Source organism: Urocitellus parryii, unplaced genomic scaffold, assembly GCF_045843805.1.
Source record: "Urocitellus parryii isolate mUroPar1 unplaced genomic scaffold, mUroPar1.hap1 Scaffold_152, whole genome shotgun sequence".
Taxonomy (NCBI): domain Eukaryota; kingdom Metazoa; phylum Chordata; class Mammalia; order Rodentia; family Sciuridae; genus Urocitellus; species Urocitellus parryii.
In genome coordinates, this window is record NW_027552075.1 from 82,846 (window position 1) to 100,460 (window position 17,615).

The 17,615-nt window shown below is 43.8% G+C and overlaps 1 protein-coding gene across 1 annotated transcript in view; it reads left to right on the forward strand.

Annotated features, from left to right (window-relative positions):
- LOC144251702 (nucleoredoxin-like) overlaps positions 1-17,615 on the forward strand; it is a gene marked incomplete at its 5' end in the record, with an annotated part of 110,409 nt that overhangs the window by 74,754 nt on the left and 18,040 nt on the right. The window contains 4 exons of the mRNA XM_077794474.1: positions 9,484-9,601; positions 11,738-11,871; positions 12,406-12,506; positions 14,138-14,244. Of these exons, the coding sequence (XP_077650600.1) occupies positions 9,484-9,601; positions 11,738-11,871; positions 12,406-12,506; positions 14,138-14,244 (460 nt within the window). The remainder of the gene's footprint in view (positions 1-9,483; positions 9,602-11,737; positions 11,872-12,405; positions 12,507-14,137; positions 14,245-17,615) is intronic.

Here is a 17,615-nt window from a genome sequence, read left to right on the forward strand (position 1 = left end):
CCACTTATAAACTCTGTGGGTCCTGAAGGCAGGCACGGTGTTTCACCACCCACATACCTGAACCTTCCCTGCCTCCACGCAGCACTTTGATTAGAGTGTATTAAGTAAATCACAATTTAATAAAGCCCTATTGGATTGCACAGCTTATCCAAGTCAACTGTAAATCAGTTAGAAAACTCACTGTGACTTAAAGGAATGAAGAATAAATGTTTAATGTCTCATCCACCCAGTCTTTTCTTTTTAATACAGTAGCAGAGAGGACCCAGAAGAAGGGCTTATGGCATGTTTAATGCCTGATGTCTGCAGGAAGCAGAGTAGACATGTTATATTCTAAACCTCACAGTCTTGTGACCCTTGGGGGCGTAGGTCTGAACGAGCTATAAAAATCCGGTGTCATCATTGCAAATCCATTAGGAGCTCTTTGAATTCTCATAGGCTGGTAGTGGTTCTGACTGGCTGGGCCCAGCCCACCTGCATCTTTTTCTTGGCCTCACATGGTTTGTTTTGTGACAACTCTGGGCAAAGGAAAGATGGGAAAGTGAGTAGCACACAGAGGTCAAAGGCACCATCAGATTAAAAGAGAAGAACAACTGTATTGAATCCTTTATTCTGCAATTTAAAGAACGTTCTGGCCCAGCATGGTGGCACACACCTGTAATTTCAGCAACTTGGGAGACCAAGGCAGCAGGATCACAAGTTGAAGGCCAGTCTCAGCAGATTAGCAAGACCCTGTCTCAAAAAATAAAAAGGAGGATTGGGGCTGTAGCTCAGTGGTAGAGCACTTGCCTGGCATGTGTGAGGCACTGGGTTCAATCCTTAGCACCACATAAAAATAAAGGCATTCTGTCCATCTACAATTACAAAAAAAATTTTTAAATAAAAATTAAATTAAAAAAGAACTGGGAGTGTATGAAGCTCAGTGGTTGTGAGCCTCTGGGTCCAGTTCCCAGAGATGGAGCCAGCCATCAAGTTCCCAGTACTGCTAAAAGCTGGAGAGGAAGGTGGGAGGTGGGGGAAAGAGGGAATTAAAGAAATAAATAAATTCTGGGCCCCTAAGGAACTAGGAGGAGACTTGGTAGTGAAGAAGCCATTTAGAAAACTGAACTTGATTGCTTAGTCAGTCTAACTGACCCAGGACAATGTTCCCTCCCTCCCTCCCTCCTTTCCTTCTATTCTTTCCTTCCTCTATTCATTCACCCATCACTTGTTGAATGCATAACATGCTGAGCACTGTGCTGGGCCAACTGCTCTACCAGGCTGTGAAAATGACAATAATAGGCCAAATCACACACTTGGAATCATGCCTCAAGAGCAAAGGGGTCAAAAATTGGGTCTGAACTCGAGATATGAGGACAAACTCCTATGGGAGCACTTAGTAGATGGTGCTGGGATACCAGTAACAATAATTATAATTGCTGGTAATAATAGCAACTAACATATATGTCATATTGTACCTAGTCTGTGTCAGGCCTTATTCTTAAACATTTAATATAACTCCTCTAATCTTCACAATGGCCCAGTGAGGTGTAGGTTCCGTTACCCCCATTTTACAGATGGAGGAACCAAGAGAGAAGTAAGGTAGCTTGCTTAAAATCAACTACTAAGTGTCTGGAGCCGACTTAGGCCCAAGCAGTCTTAGCTTATGCTAAGTAACACTCAGGGTATATATTCCCTTGACACTGGGGGTGGGGACAAGTGGAATTTTTTTCTCTCAGACTGTATTTACAATAGGATTTGGTCATGTTTGGTTAGGAAAGATGGGGACACTTCTCTGGATCTGTTTTTTATGCTGCTCATAGAAAAGGTGGTCTTGATTGTGGTCAGCACAGGGTGGAAGGGCCAGGAGCAAAGTGCCTGAGAAGGTTCAGCTGACCTGGGCAAGGAGTTTGCTGATTAATCTTCCATCTGTGTTAGCTTTGGCTTCACCCCACAGATTTGCAGCAGCTGCTGAGAACTAAAAGCTTAGCCCCTAGGTCAAGTGCAAGATGCAATCTGTAGCTTGAGAGGCGGGTCCTGTGTTGCCCTGTGAGCTGGGACTTCTCAGAAATCACCAGGTTGTATTTCCCTGTGGTATCTGCGGGTGCTGACTGATCCCTCCAGGGTTTCAGTTTAGCTGGTTTTTCTCATTTGCATTTTTACAGTTTACCAGTTCCCAATTCTGTCCCTTGTGATATTCGCTTGATTGTTTTCTGGGTCACTATAAAAGCATTTCTGGCTAGTGCTCCTAGGATGATAGTTCCAACCACAGCCTTGGATCCAGAGGCGGAGCCAGCCGTCAAGCCCAGGAACAGGAACTTTCAAGTAACTGGATAGCTCATTCTGTCATCCTTTTTGATTTCTGCCAAGTCGAGCTCATATTGTCTCCTCTTTGTTTCTTTCCTATTTCATCTTTGTTGCCTTGCTTCTGAATTTATCGAACTCCTGAGGAATACTTACATTTCTGGGTGTTGGGTTTTGCTGTGGCATATTATGTTGGAGTCACTTGACATTTGGGTAGCTATGGAAGAAGAGGGTTGAAGATGTCATCGAAATGAACTGTGAGTGGATTTTTTCCCCCCAGAACAGTCTCTGAAGAGAGCTCAAATATTGGATGTAAAAGTCACTTGGGCTCTCCCAATAGCAGCAGTGACAGTCAGTGTAGCTTTTTAAGTGCTCAAGTCGCCACTGACCTTTAAAAAAAAAATCTCTTGACACACAGTGGAATGTGAGCTCTTGCCCCCAATCCAATCTCCTGGTTCAAAGACAGCAGGGCAAGGAGGCGCCTGACTCAGCTCCTTCTTCCTCCCACGCTCCTTTGCACCAGACTGGACTGTATTTCACACTTCGTCATCCAAGTAGGAATTCCTTTCAGAATCAGATGCAGTGCCAGGGATCCCTTAAGTAGTGTGAAAAGCAAAATCCACAGAGGTAATTAAAAAAAAGTTTTTTTCCAGCCCGGCTTGGTGGCACGTGCCTATCGGGTCTCAGCTACTCAGGGGGCTGTGGCAGGAATTCCCTAGAGCCCCAGAAGTTCATGATCAGCCTGAGAAACATAGTGAGAACCTGTCTCAAAAGTAAATACAAGAATAAATTAAATCAGAAATCTAGACATGAGAGTGGGCAGGGCATGTAAAGAAAGGAGGAGACTGGCAAACCAATCACATAAACAGGACCTAATCGCTCTATGCTGTAGACAGTTCTTGTGGCAAAATATCATTTGCTGTAGAAGGAAATCCCCATTCTCTGAGTAGTTTCATTTACAGCCTAGTAACTATACAGTTGATTGATTAACTGTAAAATAAAGTTGACAGGGAAACATTTTTTGAAGAGGATGCTGACAAGACAAGGGGGTAATAAGCATAAATCAGATTCCAGTATTAATGATTCGTCCCCTGTGTGGCAGTGCTTTTCGAGTGTCTCTAACACACTTCACCTCCTTCCAGTCTCATATTCATCTTGCAGTGTGGGCATGACTGTGCTCACAGCAAGACCTGACCTGCCCAGAGCCTGTTCCCATGTCCTCTGCTGACATTTAATAAGGTGCAGGGCCAAGATGTCAGCCCAGCCTCTCCGAAGCCAGTTTCTTTTTCTACATTACCGTATTTTCTCCCTGGGAAGCACTTGTAAGAGGATGAAGCACTGATGATTAAATGCTCTAAGAAAATGGCTGGCAGTGTAGCTCAGTGATGGGGCTTTTGCCTACTGTTTGCACTGCATGCAGAAGGCCCTGGGTTCTAGTCCTCAGTGCTGCAAAACACAGTAAAAACAAAATGAAGGAAAAACAAAACCAAAAATCAACCCCCCAAACCAAAAGCAAACTTGAACTTATTTCTTGGGAATGCTTTTTAAAAAAGTGCAGTTAGCCTTCAGCCCTGAGTGGTTTGGGAGTGCTCACCTTGAAGACAAAGGTGGGTTAGATTCCTTAAGCTTTAATCAGTGCTGAAGGAGTCGAAGACTCCAGCAGCAGCAGGATAATGGGCTTTTATCATCTGCTGTTCATAACTCCATTATCCTACATAGTAAGATAAGTTATAAATGCTGATTCTATTGGAGATTTTTTTAAAATTTTGTATCCAGGACAATGTCTTTTTTTTAAGATATTTATTTTTTAGTTGTAGTTGGACACAATTTATTTTTATTTATTTTTTATGTAGTGCTAAGGATTGAACCTAGGGCCCTACATGCGCTAGGCAAGCGCTCTATCGCTGAGCCACAATCCCAGCCCCTGGGACAATGTCTTTTTAAAAAATTAATTAATTTTAATTTTTAAAAATGTGTTTTAGTAAGTTATACATGACAGTTGAATGCACTTTGATGCATTATATATAATGGAGTATAAATAATTTCTCATTCTTCTGGTTATACACAATGTGGACAATCCCACCAGTTATATAGTCATATATGTACATAGGGTAACAATGTCTGATTCATTCTCCTATCCTTCCTACCCCCATACCTACTCCCCTTCCCTCCTTCCTCCCTACCTAAAGTACCTCTAGTCTTCCATAACCCCCCTGCCCATTGTGAATTAGCATCCACATATCAGAGAAAACATTCAGCCTTTGGTTTTTTGGGATTGGTTTATTTCACTTAGCATGATATTCTCCAGCTCCATCAATTCACCTGTAAATGCCATTATTTCACTCTTCTTTAAGGCTGTGTAATATTCCACTGTGTATATATACCACAGTTTCTTTATCCATTCATTTGTTGAAGGGCACCTAGGTTGGTTCCATAGTTTAGCTCTTGTGAGTTGAACTGCTATACATTGATGTGGCTGCGTCACTGTAATATGATGATTTTAAGTCCTTTGGGTATAAACCAAGAAGTGAGATAGCTGGTCAAATGGTGATTCCATTCCAAGTTTTATGAGAAATTCTGTTGGAGGAGATTTTAATGGCAGGAATAAAGATGAATCAATAATGTAGTTCTCCCCATGGAGATAAGGTCAAGGTCTGCACTGAAATAAACCCTTAAGACAAGGGAATCTTTATCTGGGGCCCATAGACCTCCCATGATCAGGCAGGTTCTGCTAACAGGCTTTAAGGGATTCATGAGCTCTGTGAAATTACACACAGACTTTTTTGGTATGTGTATTTTCCCTGGTGAAAAGACCCTTAGCTTTTATCCTCAAGTGACCCAAAAAGGTTATCTTCAGAGGCTTTTTTGGAACATTTGAGGTATCAAGCACATGAAGACACAAAGAATTCATTTCTTATATTCTTTAAAAATTTTTTTTTTTTTTTTTGTATTTGTAGACGGCCAGCATGCCTTTATTTTATTTATTTTTGTGTGCGGTGCTAAGGATCAAACCCAGTGCCTCACACATGCTAGGCAAGTGTTCTGTCACTGAGCCCCAGCCCCAGCCCCAGCACAATAATTCATTTCTTTAAACTCAGACTTTGCTTATTTTCAGGCAGCATGAGGGAACCCTCAGCACAGGCCTGATGACTTTTCAAGCCTAAGAATCAGATCCTGATTCAGGTATCAAGATCAATAAGGTTGGAATGATTATTCCTGAACCTTCCACACTGTTTTAGAACCAAGTAGTCTTGATGCTACAGCCTGAGAAAGATGGTCCATGCCCATCCACAGATAGATACAGCTCACTGATGAATGACACTAGTTCCTAAATAAATCACAATCGTATAAAATTAGACCATGATGGGCTAGTCTATAAAAAGATTGACTTTTCAGTGTCAGGCGAGTTTAGAAGCAATTGTTATTTTTTACTCTAAACCAGTGGCCCTTTACTTGGAAACAAAGATCCAATGATGACCGTGTAAAATACAAGCCAAGACCTGCTGTCTTCCTGAGTCCCCATGAGAAAGAAAGGGGACAGGATCCCTAGGGAAAGTGAGGGCCACAGAAGTTATAAATTCTTAGATCCTCAAGGTGGATTCTGAGAGCAATGATATATCTGTGGTGGTTTGCAGCAAGGCAGAGAAAGATGTTAAAATTCTTTTTTTCTACATGAAGAACCCAGAGTAATTTGAGTTCCTCATTATCTAGCTTCTGTTGGGGTGGGACATCTCTACTGAGCGTCAGAGAGGCTGGGCTGCCCAGGAAGCAAAGACCCACCACCAATTCTTTTTTTGGTGGTTCTTGTTATTATTTTTGTTGGTTAGTTTGTTTTTTGGTGCTGAGGATGGGGCCCACGACCTCCTCATGCATCCTAAGCACATGATCTACCACTGACCTATATCCAGTCCTATTTCTTTAAGGCTCACAGGCTGGAGTTTACTTTAGGGAACAGTCTAGTTAACCCAAAAAGAGTCTCGTTTTAAGGTGCCATTTGCTTGGGGGAACCCCTATGCCCAGAAAAGATATGATCCTAATGGTCCTTAACAGTATACACAGGACCAACACCAAGGAGGATTTCTTCTAAGAAGGCAAGGATACTTTAACCTTAGAAGAGCTGCTAATGAAAAATACTACAACAGGTTAAAATAAGCCAGCTGTGGTGGTACACGCCTGTATGCCTGATGACTCTGGAGGCTGAGGCAGGAGGATTGCAAATTCAAGGCTAGTCTCAGCAATTTAGACATCATCGTTGTCATCATCATGATCATCATCATAATATAGTCACACAATCCTGATTCAAGTTTTGGTCAAAAAGTTATGGAAGAATATTTTCTTAACATGTTAAAGAATATCTATCTCAAACCAATGACTAATATTATATTTGCTGGTGAGATCGTTGAGATATGTGCATTATAGTCAGGTAGGAAGATAAAGATGCTGGCTACTAAACACTGTTCTGGAAGTTCCAGCCATTATAGTTCTTTAAAAAAAGGAAATAAATGGTGTGACCATTGAAAAGAAAAAGTAGAGGTATCTTTACTTAGAAATAGCAAGACTTTCTATTCAGATAAAAAAACTGCTTTGAAGTCAGAGTATAAATTTTTAAAATGGGCTGTTTCTACAACCCCACCTTCCCATTTATGACCCAGATCACACTGCTTTGCCCATTCACGGACTTTGTTCTTTCCATTCTCTTTCTCTTCAATTTTATTCTCTCTCTCTCCTAGATTATCCCAGTCAACACATGTTATCCTACCTTTAAAATATCCTCTCAGCAGGTGTGGCAGTGGATGCCTATAATCCCAGCCTTCAGGAGGCTGAGGCTGAGGCAGGATCAATCGCAAGTTCAAGGCCAGCCTCAAATTGGAAAACTAGGGCTGGGGTTGTAGCTCAGTGGAAGAACACTTTCCTAGCATGTGTGAGGCACTGAATTCAAGTCTGAGCACCACATATAAATACATAAAATAAAGGTCCATTGACAATTTTTAAAAATTTTTTTTAAAAATTGGAAAACTGGGGCTGGGGATGTGGCTCAAGAGGTAGCGCGCTCGCCTGGCATGGTGCGACCCGGGTTCGATCCTCAGCACCACATACCAACAAAGATGTTGTGTCCGCCAAGAACTAAAAAATAAATAAAAAAATTCTCTCTCTCTCTCTCTCTCTCTCTCTCTCTCTCTCTCTCTCTCTCCTCTCTCACTCTCTCTTAAAAAAAAAAATTGGAAAACTGGGGCTGGGATTGTGGCTCAGTGGTAGAGTGCTCACCTCGCAAGTGAGAGATCCTGGGTTCGATCCTCAACACCACATTAAAAAAAAAATAAAAATAAAGATATTGTGTCCATGTATAACTAAAAGATTTTTAAAAATAAGAATAAAAATTGGAAAACTATTGTCAGTGATAATGTTGGTGAGGGTACTAGGAAGTAGGCTGTCTCATTGGCTACTGGTGGAAATGTAAAATGTCTAAACTTTCCTAAATGGTGAATCATGGTCATTTTTTACTTTTGTTTTTGTGTTTTGCTGGCTTTCCCAGTTTTTTCCAGAAATTATTCCCCCTGACTCTCTCTCTCTCTCTCTCTCTCACACACACACACACACACACGCACGCACACACACACGAATTACTTTTTAAACCAAAAAAACAAAAACATCAGTCATTTTAACTTTGCTTTTCTCTCTTTTTCCCCCTTTCTTCCTTCTTTTCTTTTTTCCTCCCTACCTTCCTGGCTGGATACGTGCACAGCAAACTTAAGGAAGCTGATCCCAGGGGCAGGATGCTTGCTTGTTGTCCAATCTCTTCAGAATGTTAGCCCAGGATCAGGTTTCTCCGGAATGATGTAGTATCAGTCATTGAAACTGTCTCTGCAGAGGCTGTTTTGTGAACCCACCGGAAATGTGGGGCTGGGAAAAACAGGCAGCCGCAAGCAGGGCCCACCCAGTTTGAGGTGGGGTCCCACAACCTCTCCTGCCAAGATGTGGGTCTTTTACGGACAGGGAAGCCTAATGTTTCTTGGCACGCCTATAATCCCAGAGGCTAAGACAGAAGGATCACAACACTGAGGCCAGCCTGGGCAACTTAACCGAGACCCCATCTCAAAATTAAACTAAAAAGAACTGGTGGGGGGCTGGGGAGCTCAGTGGTAGAGCACTTGCCTAGCATGTGCAAGGCCCTGGGTTCAGTCACCCCCAGTACTCCGTTGGGGAGGGGGGACAATCATGGCCACATGTGCCTTTCCCTCTGCTGCCTGCAGTCTGCCTTCTGATGCCTGTTATCCTGTGTCACATCCGGGTCCTGTTCCTCCAGTGCCCAAGCAGTTAACCTCCTATCTTCCTTCATTTTTTTCCTCTCTGGAGATGTGTTACCAGCCCAACATTTTTATTTAATGGTCTTGCTTTGGGGGCTTGGCAGTTAAGTTTCAGAATACCCAGGCCCACCTAGAACGGTTCTCACCCATGGCAGTGAGCAAACATGGGCCACACATATCTGGCTTCCCGCCTGGGCTGTTATGTTCAGGTTTTCTCAGCTTCATCCCTCCTAGACCCAGGGCTTCTGACAGTTTGCACAGCCAACGTGAACAGTCTGCCAGCAGCCCCAAGGTTGTTTGGAGTGGCAACTAGAGCTGTAGGTTGGGGCTGGTATGGGATATCGCTGCCCTGTGTGTGGTAGGCCAAATGGCACACATCTGTAGCAGCAGGTCTGGTGAGGGGATGAGGGGATGAGGGGCATATTTGAACCACTTGCTCTTGTTGGAAAAGATGTCCCTCTTCCATGGGGCCAAGGGGACACCGCAGAATGGGAAAGCAGGGGATCGATTGGCTGCTGGTGGGTGGAGAAGCTTCGCTTCCTTGCTTAACCACCTGGTGGAGGTCTGATTGTGTCAAACACATGTCATCCATCTTCATGACCATGCGTTTCAGAGAATGTGCCTGTGGGAGAGCCAGGAGAGGAGAAGCCTGGTCCTCCATCATCCTCTGTCACAGCTTGAGCCTGGGAGGGGTCTGGGTTCTCCTGCTGTGTATCTACCACGCGGGAGCATGGGGATTGTAGTCAGTGTCCCTTTATGCCCAGCATCCTGCTTTAGCCCAGTTATTTCTTTATTTACACTTTAGTGATTTTCTCACTCATCTCCCGAGGGTCTCAAAAGAACTCTGCAATTAATCTGGCTTGGATTTAACCCCGACCTTTTATTTTTCTTTTTACAGCTTAAACTTTGGAACAAATACCGAATTTCCAACATTCCATCGCTAATATTCCTAGATGCCACCACTGGGAAGGTTGTGTGCAGAAATGGGCTCCTGGTGATCCGCGATGACCCAGAAGGTGAAGCTTCAGCCTGTCTATCCGCACTTATGACTCGACTCCCACTCCTTCCCCTGCCCTAGCCCCCTCCTCCTTGGTATAGAGAATGCTAGTAAATATGTGTAAGTGGCTAGAGAACATTGTCTTGATGAAATTATGGTATTTTGTAGGTCATAGTTAAGGTTTTTAAAGGGATAAGAATGTCCCTCTAGGGGACTTTAATTCATGGGCTGAAGGAGTTGGAATCTGGAAAAGAAAGTTCAGCTTTGAAGTCTAAGGAGGCTGTTGAAAAGCAGCAAAAACCAAGATACTGACCTCTTGTGCTATTTCTTTTCTTTTCTTCCCTTCCTTTCTCTTTTTTGCCACCCTGGGGATGGCTACCTTCCTGGTCATTTCTATTTTTTATTTTGAGACAGGGTCTCGCTAAGTTGCCCATGCCACCTTCTAACTTTTCACCCTCCTGTCTCAGCCTCCCAAGTAACTAGGATAACAGGCCTACACCACCACACCCGGCTTTCCAGTGCTTCTCTCAGCAGCAGCTGTTACCTTCACAATCAGAGGCAGACTAAAGGGGCCTTTCTCTCTCCCAATTTTTTTTTTTTTTGGTAGATGGACACAATACCTTTATTTTATTTATTTACTTTTATGTGTGGTGCTGAGGATTGAACCCAGTGCCTTGCACGTGCTAGCTCTACCGCTGAGCCACAACCTCAGCCCCTCTCTCTCACACAATTTAAAGATAGATTGAGTATCCCTCATCTGAAATGCTTGGGAGCAGAAATGTTTCAGATTTCAGAATTTTTTATATTTTGAAATATTTGCACAGACTTTACCAGTTGAATATTCTTAGTCCAACACTCTGAAATACTCTGGAATCTTAAAACTTTTTGAGCACTAAAATGACTCTCCGGACAAGGTGGCGCATGCCTATAATCCCAGCAGCTCTGGAGGCTGAGGCAGGAGGGTCGAGAGTTCAAAGCCAGCCTCAGCAACATAGCAAGGCCCTAAGCAACTCGGTGGGACCATCTTTGAATAAAACACCAAAAAGGGCTGGGGATGTGGCTCAATGGTTAAGCACCCCTGGATTCAATCCCTAGTACCAAAAAAAAAAAAAAAAAGGACTCAGTTTAAAATTTCAGGTTAGGGATGCTCAACCTTTCTCACCATGGTTTCATTGCTATCTGTGTTGCAGTGAAGATTTAAACACACTTGCACGTACACATATACATGCTCACATACACCCCAAAGATTGGAATCAAGAGGTTTTTTTGTTTTGTTTTTGGTTTTATTTTGGTTAGAAGGGTTGAACCCAGGAGCACTTAGACACTGAGCCACATCCTTGGAGGGGGGGGGGTGCTAAATTGTTGAGGCTGGCCTTGAATTTGCAATCCTCCTCCCTCAGCCTCCAGAGTCACTGGGAATATAGGCATGCACCACCAAGCCTGGCTCCCCAGAGATTTTCATTTTATTTCAGGGTGGGCTTGGCCACCTGCATTTTTTAAAACTGGTCTATACTTCTCCCTCTAGTCCTGGATCCCTCAGGCAATTTTGAGGCAGTGGGCCACAGACCACCCTGTAAGAACATATTTTTCTATAGAATTGAGAGCATATTATTTACTCTTCCACCGGGACCTTAAGTGTTATCAGAATGTTGACCATCTGGGTTGGGTGGGTTATAATCTTTCCTTTTATTAGACTTAAATTCTCACTTGGTTCCTTTAGCTCCAACCCAGACCAATATAATCAGATTCTCTGGGGATGGGGCCCCGGAGCATTATATTTTTAAATTCCCCAGTAGATTTTAACATGTGGTCAGCATTGAGAATGCCTGAGATGCTAGGATTTAGATTGCATCAATTTGTGGTTAACGCCTAAGGCAGGGATTCGCAGCCCTGCCCCACCATCAGAATTACCTGGGGAGTCTGCTCAGTTTTGTCCTGAGCCTTGCTTCTGTATCCAGAGGTGGCCCCATGCAGGCTTGGGAGCTGTTGCCCCACAGGTAGTGGATGAGTTCTTTTGTTTCCTGTGAGTTGCATATCCCATGGCTGTGTTAACAGATAGCATTTGATGGTGAAGTTGTCCTGCCTGCAGCTCAATGGATCCTGGGCCCCTCACCATAAGGAGGAGTCTTAACATTGCCATCTGTTGCTTTTTCAGGTCTGGAATTCCCGTGGGGACCTAAGCCCTTCAGGGAAGTCATCGCAGGGCCCTTACTTAGAAATAATGGGCAGTCCCTGGAGAGCAGCAGCCTGGAGGGGTCTCACGTGGGAGTCTATTTCTCCGCACACTGGGTGAGTGGTTGGTCCCCCCCTAAGTCCAGACAAATAGGAGCGCTGATGTCACCACTGAGCTTAGCTGTGGTTGGCATCTGGGGGTGTCTGCTCTGGCAGGAAATCTCTGGCCTTCTTGTCTTCTCCTGCTCCTGATGCAGTGTTGGCATGCAATTAGTGCTTAAAGTTGTAAATGATAATAGCAGCAAGAAACTAACTTTAAAAAAAATTTTTTTTTCAGTGCTGGCTATAGAACCCATGGCCTTGTGCGAGCTAGGTAAACACTTTACCACTGAGCTAAATCCCTAGCCCCCATAATGACTTCTTTTGATTGATCTGAAAGAATATTCTCCTTAACCCATTCACATGAGCCTTTAAGGGTTTCCAAGGGGACTGTTCTAACCACTGCCTGCTGGCTCACTACGGAGCAGGGGGCCCTTGTGTGCTGAATGTTGGTTCATGAAGAGGAGCAAGCTCAGTTCCACTTCTTTTGTGTCCCAATCCCACTTGGGTCCTCCTCTGATGGCACAGCAAGGTCCTGCTCTTTTCTTTCAGTGCCCACCCTGCCGAAGCCTCACACGGGTGCTGGTGGAATCCTACCGGAAGATTAAGGAGGCCGGCCAGAAATTTGAGATCATCTTCGTTAGCGCAGACAGGTGAGGCATGCCTGTGCAGGGTGGTGCTGCTTCCCTTTCCTGAGGTGGTTAGTATCCATTTCTTTCACCTTACACTTCTTACTTCCTTGCTGTAGGAGTGGAGGCAGCACTTGGGGAAGGCATATCTGGCACTTTTGGCAGAGGGCCAGATAGATACATTTCACATTTGCTCCTATAATTGTCTGAAGGGAACCGAGAAAAACCTCTTCTTGCTGTGAACACTGGGGCACATCCCAATCCAGACCTGGGCCATTTGGGATTTGGATTTGTTTTCCAATTTGTTCAAACAGCTTTCTAGATTGTGAGGAAAAGATACAGAGTGGGGAGGATGGAAGAGAGCCAGCGCCTGATGGGATGTGACGGCTGTCTTGGTGCACATGCAGTCATTTTCTTAGCCCCGGTTATGCACTCTGTCTGGGGGCTGTTTGAATCACAAAAGCAAGAAAGACAGAGCAAGTTCAGGTCCTTTTAGCCTCAATTTCCTCTGCTTCTCTTTCCCATGTCTCGCATCACCAAGCTTCCTTCAACTCAGAATTCCAGCCCTGTTCAGCCTGGGTTCCCAGGCACTTCTGTCTCTCAGGATGGCACGCGGAAGGCCTTTTGCACATTGTTATGTAACTTGGCACCGCACTATCCCATGCTTGTCCTAATGGCCCACGGTTCCTCTCCACAGCTCCCTGTCTCAATGCGTAGAGTGGGGGCAAGCCTAAAGGCATGTCAGGCGGAGCAGTCCCTTTTTATTTATTTATTTTTTTTTAAAGAGAGAGTGAGAGAGGAGAGAGAGAGAGAGAGAGAATTTTTAATATTTATTTTTTTAGTTCTCGGCGGACACAACATCTTTGTTGGTATGTGGTGCTGAGGATCGAACCCGGGCCGCACGCATGCCAGGCATGGCGCGCTACCGCTTGAGCCACATCCCCAGCCCGAGCCTTTTTAAAAAACTTTAAGCAACAATACTTTTATTGAAGTATAGTTTCTACACAATAAAATGAATACCTTTAAGGTACACAATTCAGTGAGTTTTGCCAAATATATTTACCTATATAATCGCATCGTCAAAGTTAAGATACAGAATGTCTCCATCACTCAAAAGATTCCTTTGTGGCTCTTATCAATCAGTCCTCATCCCCAAATTCCAGCTCCAGGAAACCTCGGATGTACCCACTATCACTTGAGTAGTTTTGTCTTCCCTAGAATTTCTTAAACGTGGACTCACAGGTGTATGCTTTGTTTTAAATTGTGGTCTTGTACACATCACGGTTCCCTATGCAGAGTAGAAATATCACAGGGAATACAATAGCTGTGTATGTCTGAGCTCCCTGGAATAGTAAGACCTGTCTGGGTTGAAAATGAACATCTAGGCATGAGCATAATTGGTAGGATACGAGCAAGGGGGATGTTGCAGTGGCCAGGATGGCGCTTCAGTTTGTGCTGTGTGGAGGCATTTGCTTCTTGGTGAACACAGAATGGGTAAAACCAGACATTCCCATTGCCTGGTGTCCAAGCAGCATGATGTCATGAACCCCAGCCCTATAGGGGCTTCAGGCACAACTCTGTAATGGGTGGGGAGGACTGAATGGAGGTGTATTCTGGATAATAGGACCTTGTTCTCCATGGGTGTCTCTCTGCAGGTCAGAAGAATCATTCAAACAGTACTTCAGTGAGATGCCCTGGCTTGCTGTCCCCTACACTGATGAGGCCCGGAGGTCGCGCCTGAACCGGCTATATGGAATCCAAGGTAGGCATCCCAGGCCCCTACTCCATGTGGCTCCTTAGATGGCAACCAAGGCCCATTGGCCCTCTAAGTTCACCACATCCCTTTCCTTTTTTTTTTTTAAGATTTTTTTTAACAATGCCTTTATTCCATTTATTTATTTTTATATGGTTCTGAGGATCAAACCCAGGGACTCACATATGCTAGGCAAGTGTTCTACCACTGAGCTACAGCCCCAGCGCACATCCTTTTCCCTTTAGCAGAAAACAAACCTTTATTTCCAGGAATGTTCATATTCTTCGCCATCTTAAAAATTACTTGGTGTGGATTTAAGTACTTGTCCTGGTGAGACAGTTACTTCTCACTTTCTGACATAGTGGCTTCAAACATAGGTGGGCCGCGGAACACATGCTCCCAAATGACAAGGCCAAAACAATGAGGTTTTACTGTCAAACAGACTAGTGTGTGACAGAGAGTGACCTTTAGTTCCAACACTCAGAGTTCTTGAGCTTCAGTTTCCTCTTCTGAAAAGTGGGAATGATAAATTGTTTAGAGCATGAATATGTAATATACATAAAGCGCTTCTCACAATTCCTGAAGCATCATGGTGGGGCTGAGTGGTGGGTAATAACCTTTTGGGTAAGGAAATTGCTTGAGAGTGTCTAGAACCAGGACTTCAGGTACTAATCATAGTGATTTTCAGAAATAATGATTATTTGCCAGGTATGGTGGCACGTGCTGGTAATCCAGTAACTTGGGAGGCTGAGACAGGAGCCAGCCTCTGCAATTTAGCAAGACCCTTTCTCACAATAAAAACTGAAAGGACTGTGGCTCAGTGGTTAAGCACCTCTGAATTTAATTCATGGTGTCCACCCCCGCCCCCCAAAAAAAGACTGTGAGAGAAACAAACTGTATTTCTATTCTTTATTATACTAACAACTCCTTCTCATTCTTCAGCAGAACGAATATACTTCGTTCAGTACTTTACTTTTTCTTAGTGAAGTACTTACTTGGCAAGTGTAAGAATTAAACTAGGAGTTGGTTGTGTTGCTCAGTGGCAGAAAGCTTGTCTAGCATGTTTCAGGCCCTAGGTTCCATTCCCATCACCCATCCCAAAATTACATGGGGGTTGTGCTTTGTTCTTTATGCCTGCAGGATTCAGTTCTTCACCCTCAAAGTGACTCTGCAATTTTCCTAAAATGGAGATGTGACTGTCTTTTTTTAACTGCACAGCCAGCACATTCCACGTGGCTGAGCCTCAGCCTCTATTCTGGCTTGTGACTTGAAGTGCTCCTTCCCTGGCTACAGTGAGACTCACCAGTAGGTTGGGTATGACCCAAATCTTTCCTAAGTGTTACCAAGACTTTGTTGTCTCCTAGAGCCTTATCCAAGAGCACCTGTGCCCTGCCTCTTCTGCTAACCATGGATTTTCCATCTTGGCCTTTCAGTAATAATGGGACAACCCTGGGATTTTTCAAATCCCCATTGCCTGTACATACCAGCAGGTATCTCCCATGTGTGGCCTCCTCTGACTCCCTAACAGAGGCTCCTCAACCACAATCTGGCCTCTGTTCTTCCCCTTCCAGCTATGTGTGTGGGTGTGTGTACTAGTAGGCAAAAAATATGATTCTGTGATGTGGTTGAGCCTTGGAATATACTCTCCCAGAGGCATCTCAAAGATAGGCCAAGATTGTCAATTTTCCTTCTCCTGCCAGGTGTGGGCACTCTGGATCTTCTCCTAGGATATTGTTTTCTGTCTTATTTCTTCCCACATTTATTACCACCACCTTATTGTAGGCCACCAACATCCCAGCCCCACTACAATGACTTTGATCAGGTTACTTAACCTCTCTTTGTTCAGTAAAATGGGAATATTTCAGTGTGGGGCAAAAGGTAAGCACATTACAAATATTTGTTGGCTAACGCAGAGAGGAATAGAAGGAAAATTTTTATTTTATCACCTAAAGAAGATAAACTTTAGAATATAATAATGTTGAAACAAAGGCAACCAACAATATTAGTAACATGTATGGCAAAGAATCCATATTCTTTCATAAAGGAAGCGCTTTCTCCAGATACCAGTTTTAAAAGACAGACAATTTAGTAGAAAATATAAGATATGAAGCAGACAACTTACCCTATATACATTGTCAGTATGGATGTGAAAAATATTCAGCATAATTTCATGATTTACAGATGAGAACACTAAATTTGCATCTATCACATTTGCAAAGAACCACCCCCTAAAAATGATAATCTAATCCCAGTGTAGGGAAAGATAGCAGATGGCTAGTAGGGATATAAATCAAGAGATTTATAGGGATATAAATTTGGAGAGCAATTTGGCAATATATATCAACAGCCTTGAAAATGACTTGTACCCTTAAGTTACTTTTTTAAAGCAGTTTGATAGCCTTGATTTATAAATCCCACTTATAGGAATTTATTCTCAAGAAATTATCCTAGAGCACCCAGTAAAAGCTAAGCTTAAGCAGGTGGTAGTTTTGGTTTTATTCTGTTTCATTTGGGTTTTTGGTACTGGGGATTGGCATTTGAACCCAGGGTCTTGGGCATGCTAAAAACACTCTCTACCTCTAAACTACACTCCAGCCCCAGGTTTTGGGATTTATTTATTTACTTAGTTACTTACTTACTTATTTTAAGATCTTTTGTATACTTCAAATTTCATTATGGGCCACAATTCTTTTTTGCGCTAGACCCTAGAAACTCAGCTGAACTCTCCCTCTGATTCTCAGTGGTCAGCGTGCACATATTGTGGACATAGGAGCCATGGTTGTTAGGGGTGGCTCAGATAGGCAGGAAGCAGGTGGCCACAGTGGAGGAGGAAGAGAATACAGGGATGAATTTCAGAGGCTCATTCATTTGGTGCAGTCTTAGGCCCTGGCAGCGTAAGGATGAGAAGTACATACGTGGTCCAAGACTACAAGGAACCCTTAGGTAAGGATCACAAAGCTGATCTGGAAAGACCTGGTCCTTAGGCAAGCAGCAGCCAGACAGCTACACTGAAAGAATGTCAGATTCCTCTGGAACCCAGCTCCAGCCATGAGTGTTCTTTGCAGCCCAGCCTCATATTGGACCCTTCCTTTTTCTGGTCTGCCGACTCTATGATGTCCATCCCCTGCCATCTGTGATAATCTCTCTTCAGCTTGGAAATATCTACTTTTCCAACTCCCCACCTCCTAATTCCTCATTCTCTGGCTTCTAACTTCTCCCTGGCACAGTGTTGCCTGCCCCTTGTTTCCTCACGGCAGCATTTAATAGAATAAGGTTCAGAGGAAACCCTGGCTTTAGAGCTACTAATCCAGGAAGACTTCCCGGACAGGGTAGTTATAGAGCAGGGCCTTATAGAATAGGTGGGGTTAGATGAAGGGTTT